The sequence below is a fragment of the Prionailurus bengalensis genome, chromosome B1 (assembly GCF_016509475.1).
Source record: "Prionailurus bengalensis isolate Pbe53 chromosome B1, Fcat_Pben_1.1_paternal_pri, whole genome shotgun sequence".
In the NCBI taxonomy this organism is placed as follows: Eukaryota; Metazoa; Chordata; class Mammalia; order Carnivora; family Felidae; genus Prionailurus; species Prionailurus bengalensis.
Genome location: NC_057344.1, coordinates 194,203,704 through 194,226,271, shown reverse-complemented (window position 1 = coordinate 194,226,271; position 22,568 = coordinate 194,203,704). Strand labels below are relative to the sequence as shown.

The 22,568-nt window shown below is 46.2% G+C and overlaps 1 protein-coding gene across 1 annotated transcript in view; it reads right to left on the bottom strand.

Annotated features, from left to right (window-relative positions):
• TAPT1 (transmembrane anterior posterior transformation 1) overlaps positions 1-21,699 on the bottom strand; it is a 68,649-nt gene extending 46,950 nt beyond the window's left edge. Inside the window, exons 1-2 of the mRNA XM_043572904.1 lie at positions 21,456-21,699; positions 9,845-9,975 (exon numbers count right to left, since the gene is read on the bottom strand). Coding sequence (XP_043428839.1) covers positions 9,845-9,975; positions 21,456-21,660 — 336 coding nt within the window. The 5' untranslated portion in view covers positions 21,661-21,699. The remainder of the gene's footprint in view (positions 1-9,844; positions 9,976-21,455) is intronic.
• Between the last annotated feature and the right edge of the window lie 869 nt (positions 21,700-22,568).

Sequence of the window (22,568 nt, the reverse complement as noted above, 5' to 3'; positions counted from 1 at the left end):
CTACACACATATTCATATAATGCAAAAACCCAAAAGAAAAGTTTTGCCAAAGTAAGATTCACTTTTATTCCATAAGATACAGGTTGATATCTTCTACTTCCCCTTTATAACGCAGTACTGGTCTCCCTGAATTCCCAACCCGCTGAAGGATGGTAATGCACTCTCTGAAACACAAGTACCTACAGGGATAGGCTGGTTGGAACTCAGTTCCCTTCGTGGACAGACACAGGTGCAGTGAAGACAGTTCAAAGTGGCTACAGGTAGTTTGGCAGAGAGTTTCGGGGTAAGCTGGGAAGCTCTTTGTACAAAAATGAATGAAAAGCACTGAGACAAATTGCAGATATTCACTTTGAAAAGATCTTTTTTTTTAAAAGCTTACTTAAATTTGAGAGAGGCAGACAGACAGAGCAAGCAGGAGAAGGACAGAGAGAGAGAAGGAGAGAATCCCAAGCAGGCTCCGTGCTGTCGGCGCAGAGCCCAACGTGGGGCTAGAACTCACGAACTGTGAGATCATGACCTGAGCTGAAACCAAGAGTCAGACACTGAACCGACTGAGCCACCCAGGTGCCCCAATTTGAAAATATCTCTTAAAATTCATTCTCAAAGTAGAGACTTATTAAAATTTACATGGAAATAGATTTTGAAATAATCTGCTTGATTAATGAGGTAGATATTACAAATCTGTAGAATAAAAAACCTGTAAGCAGACATAATCAATGGACAGAAATGTTAGCTGGCCTTTCTGTCTCGCAGGAGCTCCTGTCTGGAAGGACTTCGGAAGCCTTCTCCCGGTACTGTGCGGTGCATCCGGGTTCTATGCACGGGGCCTCAGTCCATGCCCCACTCTGCTCTGAGAGGCGAGAACCACCACCCTCACCCCCTGGTCTGTGCTGAGACTCGGGAGCTGGCCTGGTCTGTGAGCAGGAGAGGCAGGGCCAGACTTCAGTCCATCTGCAGAACACCCAACTTTGAAAACGGAAGCACTGTTTCTATTAATGACCCCTGTTACTCATCCTTCCAGACTCAACCTTGCTACTGGATTTGGCCCTATACAAATTTTCCTAAAAAAAAAAAAAAAAAAAAAAAAAAAAAGATTTAACAGAGTTTTTAAGATCTCAACTTGAGTGTTAAGAAAACTACAAAATGGCAGAGATTCTGTAACACGATGTATTGGTCAACAAACCACCACATGCTAGTGAAAACTTATACAACCAGCTCTTCCCACGTTCGTTTTCAACCTACTACTATTGCCCTTTGTCGTTTGAAAAATACTCACCTCAAAAGAAGTAAATAGAAGTGCCAATCTCCATGGAGAATGGAGCACGGTTTCTTAACCTTTTTAGAATCTGTCCCCTTTTGACAAAAATCTCCTGCCTTCCTTTTTAAATTGCAAAGTAAATAAACTTCTATGGCTAACAGTAAAATAGCACATTCTGGAATACGCCTCTCTGAATGACACAAACCACCTTGTGGCAATTCGGAACACCATCTCCTCCACCACAACCACCGCACGGCACCCGCAGGTGGAGGGTGGCTGGCCTGGACTGTTAGCTGGAAAGGAGGAAAACGGGAAGCGGTGTTTCCCTTTTCTTCCCTGGTCTCACAATTTATAGAGCTCTGGGTCTCCTCCTGCAAGAGCGGAGACCGTATCTGGCTTAATTCTACACTGGGGATAGAAGGTCATTAGGAAGGACACGTTCCTCAGGGAGTTCACAATCGAGTGAGCCGGACGCAGGCCAGGTAGTAAGTGCTGGTGAATGATGTGCTCTGGGAACACTGCAAAGAGATTAGGTCTGTGCAGGGTGGGCACGTGTGGGAGTGGCGCTGGGGAATGAACACCCAGGGGAGGGAGGAACAGAGTCAGCAAGGATCTCCCACAGGGGAGACACGATGGGCACTAGATTTTGGCAGGCACGGCAGGAAGGAACAGAATTTTGGAGAAAGAGAAGGGCACGCCCGGGTGCAGTGTGAGCAGGAGCCTGCATGGCCAGGATGTAATCACTCTACAAGAGGGACAGAACCCATCTCCAGTAATCGCTAAGGAACACATACCTTTATCCTACATTCCAGAAGTTCTCAACGAACCCACATGCAGGGATCCATTATGAGAAGAATGGATTATCATTCTTAGGAGAATGAGTTGTCAATTGAAAAAGTTTACAAATGACTGACTTTGAAAGCAATTACTGCTTCAAGGTCATCCCTATAATAACTTTTATTCACCTGAATTAAAAAATTCACACCCCCCGGGAAGTCTGCACTCCAGGGGAAGGCCGACAATGGGATTACCACCGTGAACCTGGGACCTTCATGTCAAGCAGCATTACATATACATATGTAACCATGGAAAACAAAGTAATTTTGATGAAAGCCTTCATAATAATCAGAATCTACACCTGACATATATTTTAACACGAGGAATACATTTCTTAAGAAGTAAATGAACTGAAGGTTTTCATTTGTAAAAAGACTCTATACGTGGAAAGGTCTTGGATTTTCTTTCCTCTCTTTAAGTCACGTTGAATATTGTTACATTCTAAGCCCTCGACCCACATTAACTTATTTACTCCTCACAACAGCCCTTGAGGCAGGGACCATGACTTGGCATCTGCAAAAACAAACAAGGCTGCAACGCACAAGGGAGAGTCATGCTAAGGAACAGGTCTTAGCAGCTGCTGCCGGCTGGTCGGAACACTGTACCACTTCCTGGCTCCAATCTACTTTCTTAGGGAGGGATCAGCAGCGTTGCAGCAGGCTGAGAGAAGCCGAGGGGACAGGTAAGGAGAATGACCGTCTCAATGAGAGATCACAAGGCCTGATCCGACCCAATGGAAAGAGACAGGAAGGGAGAGATTTAAAATTGTTTCTAAAGCCAATGTGAAGAAATAAGTTACTGTTTCGAAAAGATCAACAGAGCCCCACACTGCCAACTTCACAAGTTGTCTTTTAACTACATCAGTGAACCGAGCAGAAGCGTGAAGTCTTTGGCTGGTTATCTAGAACTCTCGGACGCGTCCCCTATGCCCAATAGGTAGCAGGGCCTGAGAGGCCCTGGATGCCTGGTGCTCCCCCACTGCCTCCGAGCCCCACTTCTGGAGGGGCTGCTGGCTGTCCTCAAAGAGAGTCAAAAAAGGTAAGACCGTTGCAGAAGGAGTGAGGGACTGCCGTCACCACCACCCCAATCAGGGGCAACAAGCCTCAGACTGAACCAGAGGGGCACCAGCCTAGGCTGCCGAGGTGCTGGATTCTGACAACTGTGGATCCCGCGGCTTTCCTGCTTCTTAGCAGTCTCGTGGTGGGGCGTCTGAGTCAGGTCGTGTCACAAACGAGAGCTGCATCACGAGGAGAACTTAGTGGGGTGATTCCCCAAACACACTTCTATGAAATTAGAAACTGAGCAGGATGTCCAAGAAATCGCTGCCATAAACATGGGTCTGGGTAAGTACTCTCTATTCGTTTCACCATGAAACCCCAGGACTATTCTGTTGACATAAAGATCACACAAATGGCTGTGACATTTTCTTAATGTTTCTGAACACTCACACTGAGAAACAACGAAAAGGCTTTATGTGATATTTTGAGTAAGTTCGTAGTTTTGAAAACAACGTGTTAAATTATTTTTTCTAAATGTTACACCCCTGGACCCTCCAAAAAGCAGAACTAAGTTCCTCCATTAGATTAGTAAAATTTCCTTTTCTGTGAATCTTTCCATTTGCTCCTGTTTCCTCTGTTCCTCACATGCAAACCCATTCAGAGTCACGGACTCTCGGGATGCCCTAGTCCGACCCCCTGATCTTTGACAAAGAAAGTCAAAGTCACAGGAGGTTCAACACCTTGATCAGGCCACTCGGCTGTCACCTGCAGATCTAAGAAAAGTTAACATTACTGAATTCTGACCCCAAATTATCCCGCGTGACACTACTCTTTCTCACTTTCAATCTCAGCAATAGCCTATGTGGAAAAACAACAATATTCTGTACCCACAGCTGACAAATTTAAAGCCTAGAAGAATTTACTAGATTTTTTTTTTTTAATTTTTTTTTTCAACTTTTATTTATTTTTGGGACAGAGAGAGAGAGAGAGAGAGAGAGAGAGCATGAACGGGGGAGGGGCAGAGAGAGAGGGAGACACAGAATCAGAAGCGGGCTCCAGGCTCTGAGCCATCAGCCCAGAGCCTGACACGGGGCTCGAACTCCCGGACCGCGAGATCGTGACCTGGCTGAAGTCGGACGCTTAACCGACTGCGCCACCCAGGCGCCCCAGAATTTACTAGATTCTTAAGACAACTAAGTAGTTCCATTCAAGACCAAGCAGTTGAGTTCTATTTTTTTTTTTAAATGTTATTAAATAACTATAATGTACAAAGGATGGTAACAATGAAATAAAGGACTGCCAAAAAGCATAGAATTACCAAAGAATGGTCAAAAATACACTTTTATTTTAGTTCTACTTTTCATGACAGGCAAAGTCACATAAACATATGTAGCCACAGGAGGAAGTAATTTTGGTAAAAGACTTTGTAATGGTCACAACCTACACCTGACGTGCATTCAACACAAGGACTACATTCCTTAAGAGGGAACACAAGTAATCAATCTATTTGGCTCTGAAGGAAGATGATGTACGTGGATCTGGGGCTCCTTTTGCTTCTCTCATTGCCAATCCACGTTGAACACCGCTCTCTGGTTTTCAGCCGCAGAGCTCTGGCCAGTGGCCAACCCAACCGCCATTCTCCATCCGCCTCTCCCTTCCTTGGAAGACCTGTCGCCCCCCTCTCCTTTCGGAGGGTAATACAGAGGCAACGCCTGAGGCTGTGGCTGCCATCTTTCTATTAAAAGGCAACAAGCACGAGGACCAGAAGCCAATTTGCCAACGATGGCAGAATGGAGACACAGAAAGGACCCGGGCTGGCTTCATTAGTCGGCTGGAGTCATTGAGATCTTTCCTCCAGACTCCTCAAAAGTTTTTTTGAAATGTGTCCAAGCCTCTGTTAGGTGGTCTACTACACATATAGGTAAAAGTATTCCTGAGAAACCCTCCCAAAGCTAGCTTCCACTGCTGAGTCTGACCACTCACAGTCCTGGGTCCGGCCTACCCTCCCAGTATTCCTCCTGTCCCTAATGACTTCCCACCTCTGGATCTTCCTACATACCCACCCATACCCCCCAGCCCTAAAATGCAGGTGCAAAATCCACCTCCTTTTCTCATCACCTTGCCATTACCTTCACAGGTCTGGGGTGGAGGGCTGTGCTTCTGCCGTCAGTGTGTCTGAACACAGCACTCAAAACACACTGAGAAAACCGATAAATCAGTGAACAAGTGACCTGTATCTCTTTAAATTAGCATTTAAATATTATTAAGGAATCTTAAAGAATACTTTCGTGAGCATTTCCTTATTAGTTCCTGCAGTTTGGGATTCACACAGATGAATCCTTGTCCCAGGGCTAATTTTATATGTGGTACAGGATAAATTGCTCCCAGGGGGTCCAAGTGCAGCACAGACACCAGCAAGATCGCCATGTCAGGGCACATGAAGAAAATGGGACTTTATGAGAACATGTATCACATGTGGCTGTGGGGGAGATTTAATGCTAATTCACTTAAAGTGCCTAGGACAGTGCCTGGCACCCAATTCTTATTTGATAACCACTATCTGCTTTATTATTTTTAAAAAAAATTTTTTAAACATTTATTTATTTTTGAGACAGAGAGAGACAGAGCATGAACAGGGGAGGGGCAGAGAGAGGGAGACACAGAATCTGAAACAGGCTCCAGGCTCTGAGCTGTCAGCACAGAGCCCGACGCGGGGCTCAAACTCACGGACAGCGAGATCATGACCTGAGCCGAAGTCAGACGCTTAACTGACTGAGCCACCCAGGCACCCCTATCTGCTTTATTATTAACACAGAAACAGCTGCCAGAGGTGGGATGTAAGTGGCCAAGTCAAGGGGGGGCTATGGAGCAGTGAGCACTTACCCACTAGGAATTTTCTAAGAAACTGGTGACTCTGCCCTGATTTCAAAAGGCTTCTGGTTAAAGCCGTGTGGTCCAACCTAACCATAAACTCCAGTCATGTGCCTGCTGAGGCCAGACTCTAGAGGGCCTGACAGAAAATGTCAGGGTGATGGGATGTGTTACCTCTTTTGGCTATCAGCTAAGTCCCTCATGAAAAAGACATGCTTTACTCTAAGACAGCCTGGTTACAAAGACAGAGGGAAGGAAACAGTTCTCTCCCACAGGCTCCTTCTGCCTGTGGTCAGCAATCCAAGAAGGCAGAGAGTCAGAAAATCATGCCCTTTGCTGGGTCAGAAAAGTCAAATTTAGCAGCAAATGAACTAGGAAGATTAAAAGTATCATATAAGATCAGAGTGGGACCATGGGGAAACCATGGACACCAGACATCTCCCGGTATCTATATATACCCTACCGTACAGGGGGCCCAAGTAGACAGCAACCCCTACTGTGAGGCGACATCCGTTGGAATGCAACCTGAAGATAAGAAAACTTTCAAAATGTCTCTTGTTCTCCTAAGGCAGGGCATTCCCCAACTTGCTGAAGTGAGGGCTGTAAACCAGTTTAAAACACTTACATAGGGGATACCACACAATTAATATACAGATGAGAAAAATGAGGCAAATGGACAGAAGTAAATTGGCCTCACAGCTAATAAATGGTGGAGTCAAGATGCAAATCCAGGGAGGCTGGCTTTAGAGTTCGTGCCCTTGACCACTGCACTATCCTGCATCTCAGTTCAGAACGCAGACGAAGTGTAGTTCAGTGTCCCCCACTGTATAAAGAGAAAAACGCAGCCCCCACACAGACGTGCCTATGGTAACAGAACCAGGACAAGAACCCAAGGGGTGTGTGGGCACAGGGGGAAGGAGTTTGTGGCAGAAAAAAAAGAAATGCTCCCCAAAGCGAACAAAACACTCTAAAATTTTATCCCCTTACATCAGAATGAGAAGTTCAAATGTGAAAAAAGTGCCAACCACTAGAAATACGATTTTACATATATAAGCGATTCACCTTTTCTGAATATCAAGTGTAATGGGTTTATCCACTGATAAGATTACACAAAAATTCTGGGATTTTTTTTTTTTATATTAAGTAAAAAGGTTCAGTAAGAGATATTGAGTTGACCTTTCTCTTGATTTGAAAGTATAAACATTAATTAAGTGTTTTATAGCATGTGCAACCCTTGTAGAAGCAAAATGCTCTTTAATTATCAAGTTTCTCATCCTGAAAAGGTTGGTGAAAATATCACAGCATTTACCAGAACACAAGAAAAAAAAAATGTATAAAGTGTTAACTATCAGAAGTGTTCTGTATCGAGGGAAAGGTATTACATATTAGGTAGTACATATCAGACAATGAATTTATTGACATGAATGTCTAGAAAGCCCCCCCAACTCTTGTAATAAAAGCCTGAAGTGAAACCCTACCCATAAAATAAAGGCTTCTGAGACACCAGAGGGAACTCGCACTGTTACGAGAGATATTTATGCCGATGATTAAACTGAAATCGAATTCTGCTTCCCTCTACATTTCACTTACTCTGAGATGTTAAGAAGAAACTTCTCTAAACTGAAAAACGCACATCCTTTTGTACATCTGAGGCAATAAAGCTTCTGAAGTGTTGTTCTAAGAGACTAAATCAAATTTTCCTAAATAGGCCTCAAGCAAAAGTCTCTGTGATGGGAAACGGGGCTAGAAAATTTCTACAGTCGTGCATGAGCAGTGTTAATTCAACTTTCCAGACGTTACACATCTTACGTGCACACAAATAAAACCAAAGTTTAATGAGAAAATACCCTCCTATAGGCAACAGACACTGATGCTTTTCTATTCTTTTCTTTAGAAACAAGTCCTAATTGATTGCAACCTACCATGTGGGTTAGCCAACCCGTCAGTGGTCCCTTCATGCACCATGGTGTGTAAAACACTGGTTTATACTGACGTCCTACCAAGACCTGCGGGCATTTGCCCTGGAAGACAACAGTCACAATAAGAAATGTGAAACGCTTGCAAGTTTCTGCGAGAAATCTACTGAGAAACTGCTTGGCATCTCAACAGGGCTGGTAAAGGAGAGAGAAGGACGTGTGCATTGAACCTGCCTCTGATGAGCTAATAATCATGAGGGCTGTTACTGCTGCTCACCGTTTCTGCTACAGGAGGGATAATAAAAGGGGTCAGACACACACTTCTTGCTTTGAAGCGACCCCCTGGGCGTGTCTACAGTTTGGCTGCGGATTGCAGGCAAATCTCTCCCCAGAGAAAAATGGGAATTCACAACCATTCAGACAGGTGGAAGAAGAACTTTCCCTCAAAGAGACCAGGTAGATAAACCTGGACCACGGCCGGCACTGTCCTGGATGAGGAAACAGGTACAGGCTGACCATCTCTCCAACTGCCTCTGCGGTGTCCTCACACTCCCCTGCCTTGGCTTATCGTTGGAAGGAAAAAGTGAGCTCAGAAAACAAAGACATAATGATAATGCCTACAATTATAATTATTATAAATATAATAGATATTTATATGTTTACATTTAATAATAATAATTACTAGTATTATTATTGGCAAGCAGAAGAAACGTTACCCCCCATCCCTGGCCAAAATCTTAAACAAATTCCAATGTGCAAAATCAAGGTGCCGTTGCCCTGGGGACGCAGTGGTGCACAGCACGCCCCACGCTCCTCTGTCTCACCCACCGGGCCCTAGGACTCCCTGGAAAAGCAGCCACACTATCATAACTGGGCATCAGGATCCCGACCACAGGCAACAACCGTCTCTCACTGTCTCGACTGCTCTCTCTCCGGTCTGCGCTCGCTCCCACCGCTCCCCGCCCGAACACAGAACTCCCTAAAACGTCAGCCTGCCACGCGCCACCAAGAACCCAGGTGAAGCGACGCTTCTCAAACTGTCACGTGACATCTGACTCCCTTCCCTCTACCACACTGATGGACTATCAGAAATAAAAGACCATCAGCCAAGCCAGCGGGGTCCTCACTTCTCACCGTCGACCGCACCCCATTATAGGACACTCTGGTCAAGCTAACCAACAAAACTCTTCTGAAAGCCACTCCGCCAGAAAATATGATTCTAAGGAAGTGATCAGACCATTGGTAAGTTCTACGTTACCATGAAAGTACGAAACTGTATTCCAATAAAGCTGAATTATTTCTTAATCCCCTCTTTCTAGCAAGAAATCTTGGAAGTGCCCAGACTTACCAACCGAAGCAACACAGAGGAAAAAGAGCGGCCTTCCTGTCACATCTGACTGGTCTTCACGGACTCGAGATACAATCAAGGGAAGGTGGTGTGCACGCAATTCAGTGCTGTTGTGGCTGTGCCCACCCCAGGATGTGAGGTTTTGTGTGGCAATGATGAAATGAATCGTCTTTTTCTTTGAAGAGACTGGCATATGTGTTTTTAAATATGAGGGCTTTCTGAGAAACTAAAACCTTTAAAAGGGCTGAAATTAAGTAATTTCCCATGCCCAATGGGAAAAATGCTGCTCCTACTACAATAAAACTGATGGGAGCTAAGGAGTGGGTGGAAATGAATTCCCCAGAAGTGATCTGGATGGGACACAAGTGGAAATATGGTTAAGTTTAATATGTAGCAAAGTAAAGAAACACTGGATCTTACTTACACTAAAAATATAAGTTTTAAAGCCTCTTCCTACATGGGAATTCCTACTCCCCAATATATTTAATTACCTATGATCGCATTATTCCCGATATTTAAAAAACTCAACTCAAGGTATTCACGGTTTATTTTCATATAATTAACATGTTGACATAACTTTCAAAATGATGTCTAGTAAAAGAAAAAAAAATAGTACCTTTTCCAATTCTCTTGGTATTCGCATACAAGTGTATACTCTTTCTCTTCTTTCTGTATACTTGGCCTCATTATGTTCAAGGAAGTACCCTCTTGTTAGTTCAGCACTGAGGAACCTCAACAATGAAAGCTCTACAGGAAAAGAAAATGACACAAAATAAAAAGAACAGTATTTATCAAGAAACTTATATGCTAGCTGGGGTCACAGATAATACATATATAAAACAAAAAGAGAATAAAAAAAATCTATAATTCTGTGCCCAGAACTGAACAGCTACATACAAACAATCAGTAAAAATTGTTGACAATTGTTACTCTGTGTGGTACAAAGGGAAAACGCCACAGACATATATAAGGAATGATTACTGTTAATCAGAATAGTTAGAAAAGTGTCTGTAAGAGCCCAGTCCTGGGTCTTATAGGTGATATAGGACCTGGACTGATGGACAGAAGGGAGGTAAAATGAATCGAGAGCAAGTATATATAAAATGAATACTATATACATATATATATGTATGTATGTATGTATACACACACATACACACATATATGACTCTACATATGCTATAAGGGAGTCAAGTCACCTAAACAGGCATTGATTCAGTGCAAAAACCATCCCTAGGGGAACTACACTGATATCAGTGCACCTTCTTCCTTCTTCTTCAGCCCTGGAGATCCTGCAAAAGTATCTAAATAATGCCGTTTCCCTAGGTGAAGGCTTACTAACAGGATAATAATCACAGCAAGTCATACAAAGTAGAACCTCAAGCAGATCAGAACGACTTCCCTTTCTTTGATTGGTCCACCTGTTCCCTCTGTTCCTCCAAAACAGATTCACCCAGAGTCATCCCGTCTCGCGTGAAAGTAAGGCCAAAGGAGGTGGAGTCTTTCCCCTTGGCTGTGCCTGGAGACTTTGAGATGAGAAGCTAAGGTTCCAACCACTTCCAACATGTTACGCTTCCCTGACAGCCCATCACCTCAATGACTTTTCAGTACCCCAACTCACATCACCTTCCTATTCTCACTCACCAGGAGGCCAAGCCCTCTGCCGGAAGTCAGGATAACAAAGATTTCAAATTGTCCTCTTTGCTCTGAACTGGCCCTTGTGGTCCTTTTACCAGACACAGTATTGGTGTTCCCTCCAAAAAACAACGGAGAGGGAATGTGCATTTCATTTATGAGTACTGACTTATGGAACTGCATCTTTTGTGAGGGCTAGGATTGAAAGTCTGGAGGTATGGGGAAGAGTATATAGTCAAAAAACACCGCTGCAAAGCCCTGAGAAAACCCAGAAGCAGTGGGTCTTCCCAGTGGGCCTAAAACAACTTACTTCCTCCAGGACTGAACGGATGGCTAGTTCTCAGCATCAGGTCAATGGCCTGTTCACGTAAAGAAGTTATATTACACACAAAGATATACACATGCGTGCACACACTTCTGTAAATTCCAGATTCGTCATCTCTCTGGAGAGGTGGTGATACCATGCGAGGTATCTGGGGACTGAAACAGACGGAGAGAAAAGCAGACTTCCACCCACTCCAGCCCCATGCAGGGCAGGCCAAGTCATCAAACGCGCTGCGAGCCTCATGCTTTCAGTACATGTACAATGAGCCACGGACACTGGAGGTGAACAGTACTGTTCACACATTAACAGGTGTTCAGATCAGAAGGCCTTAGTATCACCAAATCCATGTAGAGCACAACTTTTGATTAGGGACTTTCCAATATGTTGTAGGCTGGGTACATCGAGAACAAGATCGGCTGTTTGAAGGGGAGAAAAAGAAAGCCTTCTGAAGCGCACACAAGAACAGTCAAACCAGTGAAAGACAAAATTTGTACTCTTACTCAGTTCAGTTTTCCGATGAGAGAGCAGAGGATGTATTGATTAGCTGATACTTACCAATAAACATACCATAACTATCAATCTTTTTGTGTAAACACTGAGAAGCAGCAGGCCTCTCAGAAGGCAGGAGAGACTGAACTTAACACGACTTTCCTCTGACACCAGCGAGCCCCAGAGGTCACTGCCCCAGGATCCCTGTCCCCATTCCGCCTGCCACCCTCCACACAGGTTCTCCTCTCTATGATCGCCCGACTCTTCTGACCTGGGCATCTTTGGCAGCTCGTCCTCCTCCTGACCCGTACAGGTCTGCCGTTCCGCGTTCTAGTCCCTGTGTCCTAACAAAGCACCAGCTACAGTAACAGTAATACAAGGCTGTATTCCCTGACATGCCCTCGATCACCCTCTCTTCACTCCTTTATTCCCTATATATACTCTCCTTGCACAGTCTAAGGTTAAAACCACCACCTAAGTCCTAAAGTCACCACATCTGATTTCCAGCTGCCTCCCGGTCAACTGCACCTGGAACCACTCTCCGCCCACCCCCACCACTTTAATCTGCAAACAGAGCTCAGGATCTCCCCGCTCAGCTCAGCCCGCCCTCCCCTGCAGCCCTGACTCTAGTTCCCGCACCACCAGTGACACACTCGTAAGTTACAAGCTGGGGGCCAGCCCTCCCCCCTCCCCTCCCCTGGAACATTTACGAACTTTCCCCTCTCTCTGTGTCACCTTCCTCTGGTCCTCCTCTCCCCCTCCAGTTCCCGCACAAGCTTCCTGACTGGCGCCCTCCCTCCAGTCTTGGCTCCCTTGGGTCCTAACCCCTGGCAGCCAGGCCCTGTGGGTCTCGTCCTACACCTCAGATGTGGTGACACAGCTCTCTTAGGATGTGGCCCCCAGCTGTTTTCAGTTGTGCCTCACACCCACCTCTCCTGAATCTCTGGGTCCCTAGTTACTAGGCTGCTTCTCCTTTCTCGAAAATGAGAGGTGGGCTGGCGAAGATTCCCTTCCAGTGTCCCACAGGCAAGTGCACAGAGGCACAGACGCCCTCTCCGTGGGGACGGCTCCAGGTCCCTGAACACAAGGCAGCCTCTCCCCCCTCAGTTCGCACCCTTTCCTGCGCTTCCCGTGCCACACTGTGCACTTTCTTGCCCAGGTCTCTCCCTCACCTTGCATCCCCCGTGCCGGACTGGACACACACGAGAGGTGCTCAGCAGGCGTGGATCGGAGGAGGAGGGGGCAAAATCACGGAGAGGAGGGTGGCAGAGAGAGGACAAAAACAGAATCAGAAACAGAAGTGGCAAAGGCAGAGAACACCAGATTCTCTAGAAAACAGCCCATGACTGGAAAGAATTTTCTGAGACTGGGAGGGTGAGCAGAGGAAGGGTGACAGGCCCCAGTACCCCACTGGACGCAGCAGAACCGAAGATAAGGAGCCTCTATGCCGTGTGCGTGTTTAAGTGACTGTCGAAGGTCACCCACCAGGTATCGGAACCTCTACCCCAAAGGACGGGGTGCCGTGGCGGCGGGCACAGCCAGCATGTGCCCTGGGGTCTGGGGTCTGGCAAGGATCTCGCATCATCCACAGCAGGGGCAGGGAGGGCAGCTGGGCAGCCTGCCCGCATGTCGGCCGTGGTAAGGAAATACAGAAACAGGTCATTACAGAATCTTACATTTAAAACAGCAAATTAAAAGATTGAGACAGCTGTTCCCTGTTTACTGAGAAAATTATCCTCCGCAGTGGCGTCTTCCCTGATGACTGCAGATGACCGAGTTTTACCATAATAAGAGTTTTGTTCGGATCCGTGAGAAAAGCAGGGATTGGCGATCAGAAGAAGGGGGTTCCGGCATCCTCTCTATCACATGTTAGTCCTGTGACCCTGCTCAAGTCATAGATGTAGTTTCACAGAAGAGAAAACCGAGGCCTGCAGCAGTTTTAGAACATCTGCTACCTGCGTCGTCCACACAGGACGGCCAAGGGGCCCAGTCAGGGTTTGCATGAAAGCACGTGACAGTGCGAAGCAGGACACGAGGTCTCGAGCTCCTTCTTACTGAAGGACCTGAGAGGTATTACTCAGTTCTGGTTTGGGGTTCCCTAGCGTTTACTGATGCTACTTCTGCAAGCTTGTTTTCATGGATAAAGGGCAATGCGGCAAATAAACATATTCAATGAACTATATAACCTAATAACTAATTTTTGTAAACAAGTCATATAATATAAACCCAAAAGTGTCTTAACTATATTCTAAATATAAAACAGTGGTGTGTCAGGGTTCTACTTCTAGAAATGCAGGAATTTTAAACACTAATTTAAATTCCACAATGCACTTAAAAAAAATCAAATGATAAAAACGTGTTTTTAGTGCACAGCTCTCAAAACTATGGAGCATAGTCTACTGTTACGTCCATTTTGCAGATGAAGAAACCAAGGGACAGAGAGGGTAAGGAGGTCTCCAAGATCACACAGGAAGCCAGAATTCAAAATCAAGCAGTCTATCGCCACAGCGTGGGCTTTGGGGCACTAGATTATTCTGCCTATCATTGTCTCAAGTGTGTATCTACTTTCTGGAAAACTGGGAGCCGTCCATTCTTTCCTTTTTCTGTCTGCACATACAGCACCCTGGGTTCACCTCTACGATGTTACACTGTTAACTGGTCAGCTCCCTAACCAGGTCACGAGCTGTTTGGAAGCAGGCACCGTGTACCCTGATCTTCCCGATGTCTAGCCCCTAGTGAGTCCTGAATCTAAAGGAAGTGTCTGCTTACAATTACTGATGGCCTAGGGAATGGTTTTTAAAGATGCATTAAAGCAATATTAACAAAGGAACCAAGCTTCATGGGGTGAAATATTCTGGAAGCTTTGTCTTACCTTCTCCCTCACTGCTCATAAACTGGCTCGGCTTAAGGGATTAGGATCCTCCCGCTCTGCCAAGAGGCAGTTTGCAAAGGTCTTGCACACTGTACTTTATAAAATTCTCACAACAAGCCTGAGAGCTACAGAGAGCAGATAATGTTCATGTTTTACAAATGAAGAAACGGAGGGTCGCGGAAGTTAAGAGACTTGTCCAAAGTCACTGAAAGGGTAAGAGGCAAATAGGGAATAGAATCTAGATCTCCGACCTCCAAGTCCAACGTGCTCTCTCCCTTACAGCACAATTAGCATCCACCTATCTGACAATCACACAAGATAACCTCACCCTAACCTGGCTTCAGCTGGCCAGAAAGAGCCCTTTGATTCCTACTGGAGAAGAAGCTTACGCTGGCATGCAGCTGGGCAATTAAGTTAGGCTCCTGGTTTTGTGAGTCTGCTCCCGCCTTTCTGTAGCCATAGACATACTCAGCAGGATGCTCCCTAGTCTTCTGTTCCCAAGTATAGCTGTGTTTCACTGTTTTTCTTCTTGCTCTTTTAAATATTGTTCTCTAGCATTCTACAGATTTGCCTGAGCTTACTTGTCCCGTTCGAGTGGGCAGAGCTGCCTGGCTAATTCCTTAAGAAGCCTCTTGTTTCACCTGTGGGTGCCACCCCTCAAGAATTCTAAGTATACCTTAACTTTTTCCATACTGTGGTGGCATTTCATTCCTTCTTAGCCAACGTCACTCTCGCTCGTTATGCCAAACATCTGTCTTTATAGTTTAAGAGCAAATTATTTTCCAAAATAAAATAATCCAAATGTTTATTTTCTGAACAGTGACTTAACTTTTTAGATGGCAACCAATTTTAGTTCATTTACCCAGTTCTCACCAAGAAGAAATGTCAGCATATAATATAAACAACCGCTTCTACATTGGAAAACTAAGTTTTGCCACTTGAAATATATGAATATTTCATATAAGGAGAATAATACCCATCATAAATGCAAATCAGTTCCTCCAGAGTATTTTTAATCAATATTCATCTTTCACCACAGAAATGTTCTGTGATCAGTATTTAATTTTTTTTAAATTACGTTTATTTACTTTTGAAAGGCAGAGACAGACAGAGTGTGAGTTGGGGAGGGGCAGAGAGAGAGGGAGACACAGAATGTGAAGCAAGCTCCAGGCTTTGAGCTGTCAGCACAGAGTTCGAGGTGGGGCTTGAACTCAGGAACTGCGAACCTCAAGATCATGACCTGAGCTTAACCGACTGAGACACCCAGGTGCCCCTGTGATCCAGTACTTAAAAAAAAAAAAAAAAATTAATGTTTATTTTTGAGCGAGAGAGAAAGACAGAGCACGAGCTGGGGAGGGGCAGAGAGAGAGGGAGACACAGAATCCGAAGCAGGCTCCAGGCTCTGAACTGTCAGCACAGAGCCCAATGCAGGGCTCGAACTCACAGACCATGAGATCATGACCTGAGCAGAAGTCAGACGCTTAATTGACTGAGCCACCCAGGCACCCCGATCCAGTATCTTAAATTGAGGAAAAGTATAGTATAAATTGCTCTCCTCATCCCTCAAAGATGACTATGTTTAATTATTTTCTGAGATAGCTTGTTTTAGAAATAAGAACCCAAGATACAAAAGTATTAATTAAAAGTAATGAGTAATCATAAATATATTTATATGTTAAGTAATATGTCCAAATATATCTTTCTTGAAATAGCACTGACCCCTAAAAAATTGGAAAGTAATATTGGTTAACTGTTAGGAAAATACTACAAAACATACAAATCTCCACAGTCTTTAATAATGTAAAACCGTAATAAACTTTTCTAAGGTCATGTGAAAATATTATAGGTAATTTTATTACACAAATACAGAGGTACATCTTTGTACAAGGCCAACTAGAAATCAATACAACAGCAATTCTGTCTTCCTAAGTCAAATAGTAGTAAAAGTATCATTCAAGTTTTTAAGACCCTCATACTACTTATAAATAGTCTCATTTAGGAACGTTAAGAATAGGTAGAATTCTCATAAATTTATACATTTATAGATGGAAAATAGGGACACAGAGAAAAAAGGTCACAAGGTTACAGGGTTAAGGACTAAAAATGGGATCGGAATGTCATTAATCTGACAGTCAATACTACTGTCTTTCCAAAGACCTGTTTCATGCAAACATTCCTCAAACCCGGCCACAAATAAGCCTGCAACCCAGGGCTGCATTTTGGAGGGTAAACTAGGATGAAATTAAACAGTTTAGAAAGCGAGGATACTGAACTGGTCAAAGACCAAAATGAGTAATTTTTCATTGCTTGTTTAGTTGACACGTACTAGTTAAATAAAGCAAGTAAGAGTTTTAAAAGCAGAGGAGTAGCTTGCCAGAGTGAAGAAGCTAATTTTATCTTACCTATCTCAGGGTTGTGGTTACTCCAAGTTACTTCCCAGTTTTACAGTTATTAATACTTCCTTTTGTAAATGAGAAATTAATTGCCTAGAGTATAATATCAGAATAACCGCCTTTAATCATCCGTGGAAGATGAGGTCCGGTTAAATGAAAAGGTATTTATGTATTTTTTTTAATGTTTCTTTATTTTGAGAGAGCGTGTGAGTGTGCACACACGAGAGTGGGGGAGGGGAGGGGCCGAGAGGGAGGGAGAGAATCCCGAGCAGGCCCCACGCTCAGCTGGGAGCCCGGTGTGGGACTCAGTATCACAACCGTGAGATCATGACCTGACCTGCAATCAAGAGTCTGACACTTAACCCACTAAGCCACTCGGGCATCCCATGAAAAGATATTTTAATAAAAATAAATTATTTGTAATAATTTACACAAATAATAGGGCGTAAAAAATATGAACAGTTAAAACCTTTGTCCCACTCGAAGGCCTCTGTGGGAACTGTGAAAAGGAGTTCAGCTGGCCTTTCTGGGTTTAGGCTTTCTTCCTGCCTCTGCTCATTCCCTCATGGAGGGAAAGCAAGAGGTCTAAAATGGGCAAAAGAAAGAGAAAAACAGCAAAACAGATGGATAACAAGTGTGAGCTCTGGAAGTGGAGAGTCACCATTTGAACAAAAGGACAAACATGGGCCCCATGGCACTGTTGAAATCAGACACGATACTATTCAACCATAACCTTGCTTGAAGCTCTTCTGTTTTCCAGACAACACCCATCCCTGTGCATATTCCAGCACCTGCACTATATAGGTACTGTTTCCTCCTCACCAGTAGGTGAGGCTTATTTTACATCAAGTCTTCTACTGTTAAGTCTCCACGGGCACTAGAGCCAACTTAGGTGCTGCAGATACTAAACTATTTAGTAGTGGAGTCATGACACAGAGCCAAAGAATTAGGCAAACGGTCTAAGCAAGCACAGAGTCTACAGAGCAATTCAACAGCCGAAACCAGCCAAGAACAGATTGCCTAATTCTTAGTCCAAAGTTGACTTGCTGGACCTAGATTCCTAAATGGGAACATGGCTTATACAGAAACTCTCCCGCCTAGAACTTTTACAGATGAGAGGCACCTGGGTGGCTCTGTCGGCTAAGCATCTGACTCTTGGTTTTGGCTCAGGTCATGATCTCGCAGTTCATGAGATTGAACCCCACATTGGGCTCTGTGCTGATAATGGGGAGCCTGCTTGGGATTCTCTCTCTCCTCTCTCTCTCAAAGTAAATAAATAAACTTAAAAAAAAAATCTTTTACGGATGAGTCAAGTGGGGAATGAGTACAAAACTATGGTAACATGTACTTATTATCTGAGCTTATATCAGAAAGGACAACAGAAGTTGGTAGTATTTTTAAGAGTAGGAACAAAAGACAAAAGAGATTAATCTGCAGCTCCACACTATACCCGGAGTCTAAGAACAGTGACCACATAAGGCAATAGGGGAACATACGATGCACATTTGAGAGAGAGACAAGAGAACAGGTATGGTGAGTGGCATATCCCTTGCACGCTACATTAAGGTAGAAGTTCTAGGACCAAAGAAAAGTTTCAACCCACTGCCACACCACATAGAAGTCAATGAAGGCATTCAGAAAATCAAATGATTTGAAGAGTTTGAAATGAGGGAAAAAAAAAAAAAAAGAAAGCTTACACTTGATGTAGATACCTGTATGTGGTACAAATAACTGCTCATACACAAACTAATATTCGTATATATTTTCTAAAGATATAAGTGAACCAAGACAGGTATAAAGCAAAAATATGAACCTCAAACACTAGGTTTGGAATTATTTTACTTGGACGGGGAGAGTGTGGATAAGCACCTCGTCTGTGTATTCATTCAGGAAATCCTAGGCTGTTAGGACAGGCCAACAAACATTGTAAGAGCTCTAAATTCCTTGGGAAAATAATAAAAAGAATTTTGGGACTGATGGTTGGGCCACCAGGACACTAAGATTGTGCCTTTCAAAAGGCAAAACAAAGATTGCCCTCCACTGGGGAGGAGGACGAGAGGATCAGAGGCAGAATCAGAATTTAAAAAAAAAAAACACAAAAACACAAAACAAAACAAAACAAAACAAAAAAGGATATGGTGACAGACAGCAGCTATACTTGCGGCCAGCACAGCATAACCTATAGAGATGTTGAATCACTATGCCGTCCACCTGAAACGAATACAACCTTGTGTGTCAACTACACTCAAGAACAATTTTTTTCCAATGGGTGAGGAACACCTTAAGGGCAAGCAGCAAGACATCGAAGACATTTGATTCAGGGAGAAACGCTTCCCACATGACACCAGGTGGTGCCGCTCAAAGGCCCTCTGGGGGCCCAGACCAGCCCCTGGGGAACAGTTGTCTAAGTTCTAGAGGAGACACAGGGAAAGGTTACAGAGCAGCAGCAAAGGGCGATGCTTGAAAAGCCAGGTGAAGCAGAAGCCACTTCGAAGCCTGGCTGTTTAAGAATGGCTGCTAAGTGTGCTAATCTCCAGAGAGTGGCTCCAAACAAAGGGGCATCAGACTCAGAGGGTGGACACCAGCAGGGCAAGAGCTGTATGACTGGCAGAGAAGGGACAGACACCTGGGGGAAAAAATAAGGGGTCCACAGGGTACAATGCTGGCTGGTGACCCCTGTTGAAATATTCCTGGGATTCTTACCTAAGTCTTGATCCCCACGGGTTTCCACCGTCTATCTCCCCTCACAACAAGACTGATGGAATTAGGGGGACAAGGAGGACTACCCCCACAGCTAAAGCTGGAAGTGTCTCTCAGATAGACTTTCTGCTACCATGGGTTAAAAGTCCAGCTTCCAACGTGTTAAGTAAGCCATGCTCAGAAACTCATGACGATGAAGAATACATGTGTCGGGTGTGACGTCTCTGGAAGTTCATGGTACCAGGTATTCAGACCCGTCTTGGGAAGGGCTAAGGAAGGGATGTTAGGGGTTATTCCAAGAGCCTAATACATCTGTGCTCACCAAAAGGCTCCCGACAACTTCATTTTCCGTGTATGCAAACAATACCAAAAAAGGCTTTCATAATATTGGCTTGCCTGAAACTCCGAAATATTTCAAAGACATTGTAGTGAAACCTGGCCACACTTGCTGCCATTGGCACCAGAGTGTCTTTACGGTTCAAGTCTAAGTCAGTAAACAGACAGCTGAGACTTAATACTTTGTCTTACTTAGAGCCTGCCAATTCAGAAAGCAAATACTCTTGAAAGCAAGTATTTAACTGACAACTAAACCAAACACAGTGGAGAATTTTTAAGTGGTTAATTAAAAAAGACTGAACAAGGCACAGTCCGTACTTCATTTTTCAAAGACACAGATCTCTTCAAAACCTAACCTACGTCTAGTTCAGAGAATGAACAAATCAAACAGGATCTCACCTGATCAGCCTTCTGATATTTGAGTATTCCTACATTTTCAATATCCCAATACAGTGATGCAGTAAGCCTGAAGACTGAACATTTAATTGCAGGAATTGCAGGAAATGATGGCTAATGCAGCCCCTACTGCCCATGAAAAGCAATTTGGGGAGAAGAAATTCAATGGAGTTATGATTCAGTTGCTGTTCAAAACTTAAAATTACAAAAAAAATTAAATGTTGTGATCACTGTATTCAGTGAAACATATACCTCAAAATCTTTTTCTTTTAAGCCTAATATACAACTACGATATGAATACAAATGCAATTTAAAATTAAAAAAAAAAGAATCCTACAGCTTACAAAATATTACATCAATATGCTTGAAATTGGTCGTTCAAAGTAGGATTTACAAAGGCATCTTTTCCCATAGAGTCATTTTTTTTTTTTTTTAAGAGGCTTAAGTTTCGATTTGGGAAAAGTTCACAGGTAACATTTTGAAGACAGCTAAATATTTCTGTTCTGGGGAAAAGTACTGAACTTCACGGTCATTGGTCACTACCACATTGCTAGTTGTGGCTGAGGAACACATATTTGGAGGGCAAGTTAACAGGTTTCTATGGCTCAAGTTCGCTTAAAATACACAACGAAAAAGTCACCTTGGCAGGAAAATGATGAAGAAATCAGCCTTGAGCTTCTTCTCAGTTTTGAGCTCCCTGAGACGTGGGAGACGCTCTCCAACGAGAACTGGGCGTGAGGATACCCCGGGGGTCTTTCTGAAAGACCTTGCAAAAGCGGCCAAGGCCCCCGGGACAGAACTTCCCGGGCCGCAGCGCGGTCTCTCGGCCACACCTGGCCGGGCGTGTGCCGCGGAGACCCCGGTGCCGCGCGCGCGGACCCCGCCCGACGAGCTGTCAGCGGCCGCGGAGCCCCGGAGCCCCGGCAGCCGCGGCGGCTCGCGCGCCCACAGCCCGGGCGGCCCCGGAGGCAGCGGCGGCCGCGGGACAGGGACCCGGGGTCGCACGACACCCCCACCCCCACCCCCGCGCCGCCCTCGGAGCCCTAGCCGCGGCCTAGCGCCGCCCGCCCGTCCGCCTCACCTGCGCGGCTTCGGCGCCGCTCCCGCCGCCGGTCGCTCTCGTAGAAGCCCAGCGTCTCCGTGTGCTGAGGCGCCGGCGGGGGCCCGTGGCCGCCGCCGCCGCCGCCTCCGGGCTGCTCCGCCTCGCCGCGGCCGTCCCGCTGCGGGCCGTCCGCGCCGCCACCGCCGCCGTCTCCCGGGGCGGCCGCATCGCCGACGCCCGCCATGTTCCGAGCACAACAAACTGTCCCCGCCGCTTCCCTCCAGCCTCCGGTCCGGCCTCCGCCTCCGGCCGGCCCCCTCCCGGCCTCGCCCCGCCCCTCGCCGGAGCCCGGGCCGCCGCCGCCGCCGCCGCCACCGCCGCCGCCATCCGCGGCTCGCCGGCCGGCGCGCGCCATTGGCGTCAGCGGCGCGTGGGAGGCCGCCGCCGCCGTCGCCGCCGCCACCGCCGCCGCCATCTTCTTCCTGCCCTCGGCGTGGCGCGCGGTGGCTTCTCGCGCCGCGGCGGGCTCGGCCGTCCGGGACCCCGCGCCAGGCTCCATGCAGCCGGGCCGCGCGGCCGGGGACAGCGGCCGCCTCCGAGGCTCGGGGCGGGCGCCCGGTGGCAGCGGGCCGAGCGCGGCGGCGGACGGAGGGTCGGCGGAGGAGCCCCGGGGCGGCGGTCTCTGCGACCGCTGCCCGCCGTCTGCGAGGTGTGCGGCCGCCCGCCCGGGGCCCCTTTTGCAGGCTCGGTGACCGGAGTGCGCCGGCGCCGCCTGCCCGGTCTTGGCACCGCCTGCGCGGCCGCGGCAGCGAGGGCCCGGCTCCAGATCCCCGACCCCCGCGAGCCCTGGCTCCATACGTCCGCTATTTGGGCTCCATCTCCTCTGCATATTTATGATCTCCCGTCACATTGTCTGGCCTCTGGGTTTCCGTTGACAGTTTCCAAAACACTCGAGCAAGAAGGAGCTCGGGGTTGCTGGCCTACAGGTGGGGGCGCGGAGGGGAAGCCCGAGGAGCCCGGTGCCTTGTGCGTTTCAAGCGCCCGCGGGCGTACTGCACTGTTTTTCGGGATGAGGGTTGGGGTACGGCTTTTGGCCGCCACGGTGCCCTTGCTCCGTCACCTGGGCGTCCACTTTGCTTAAACGCACCGTCC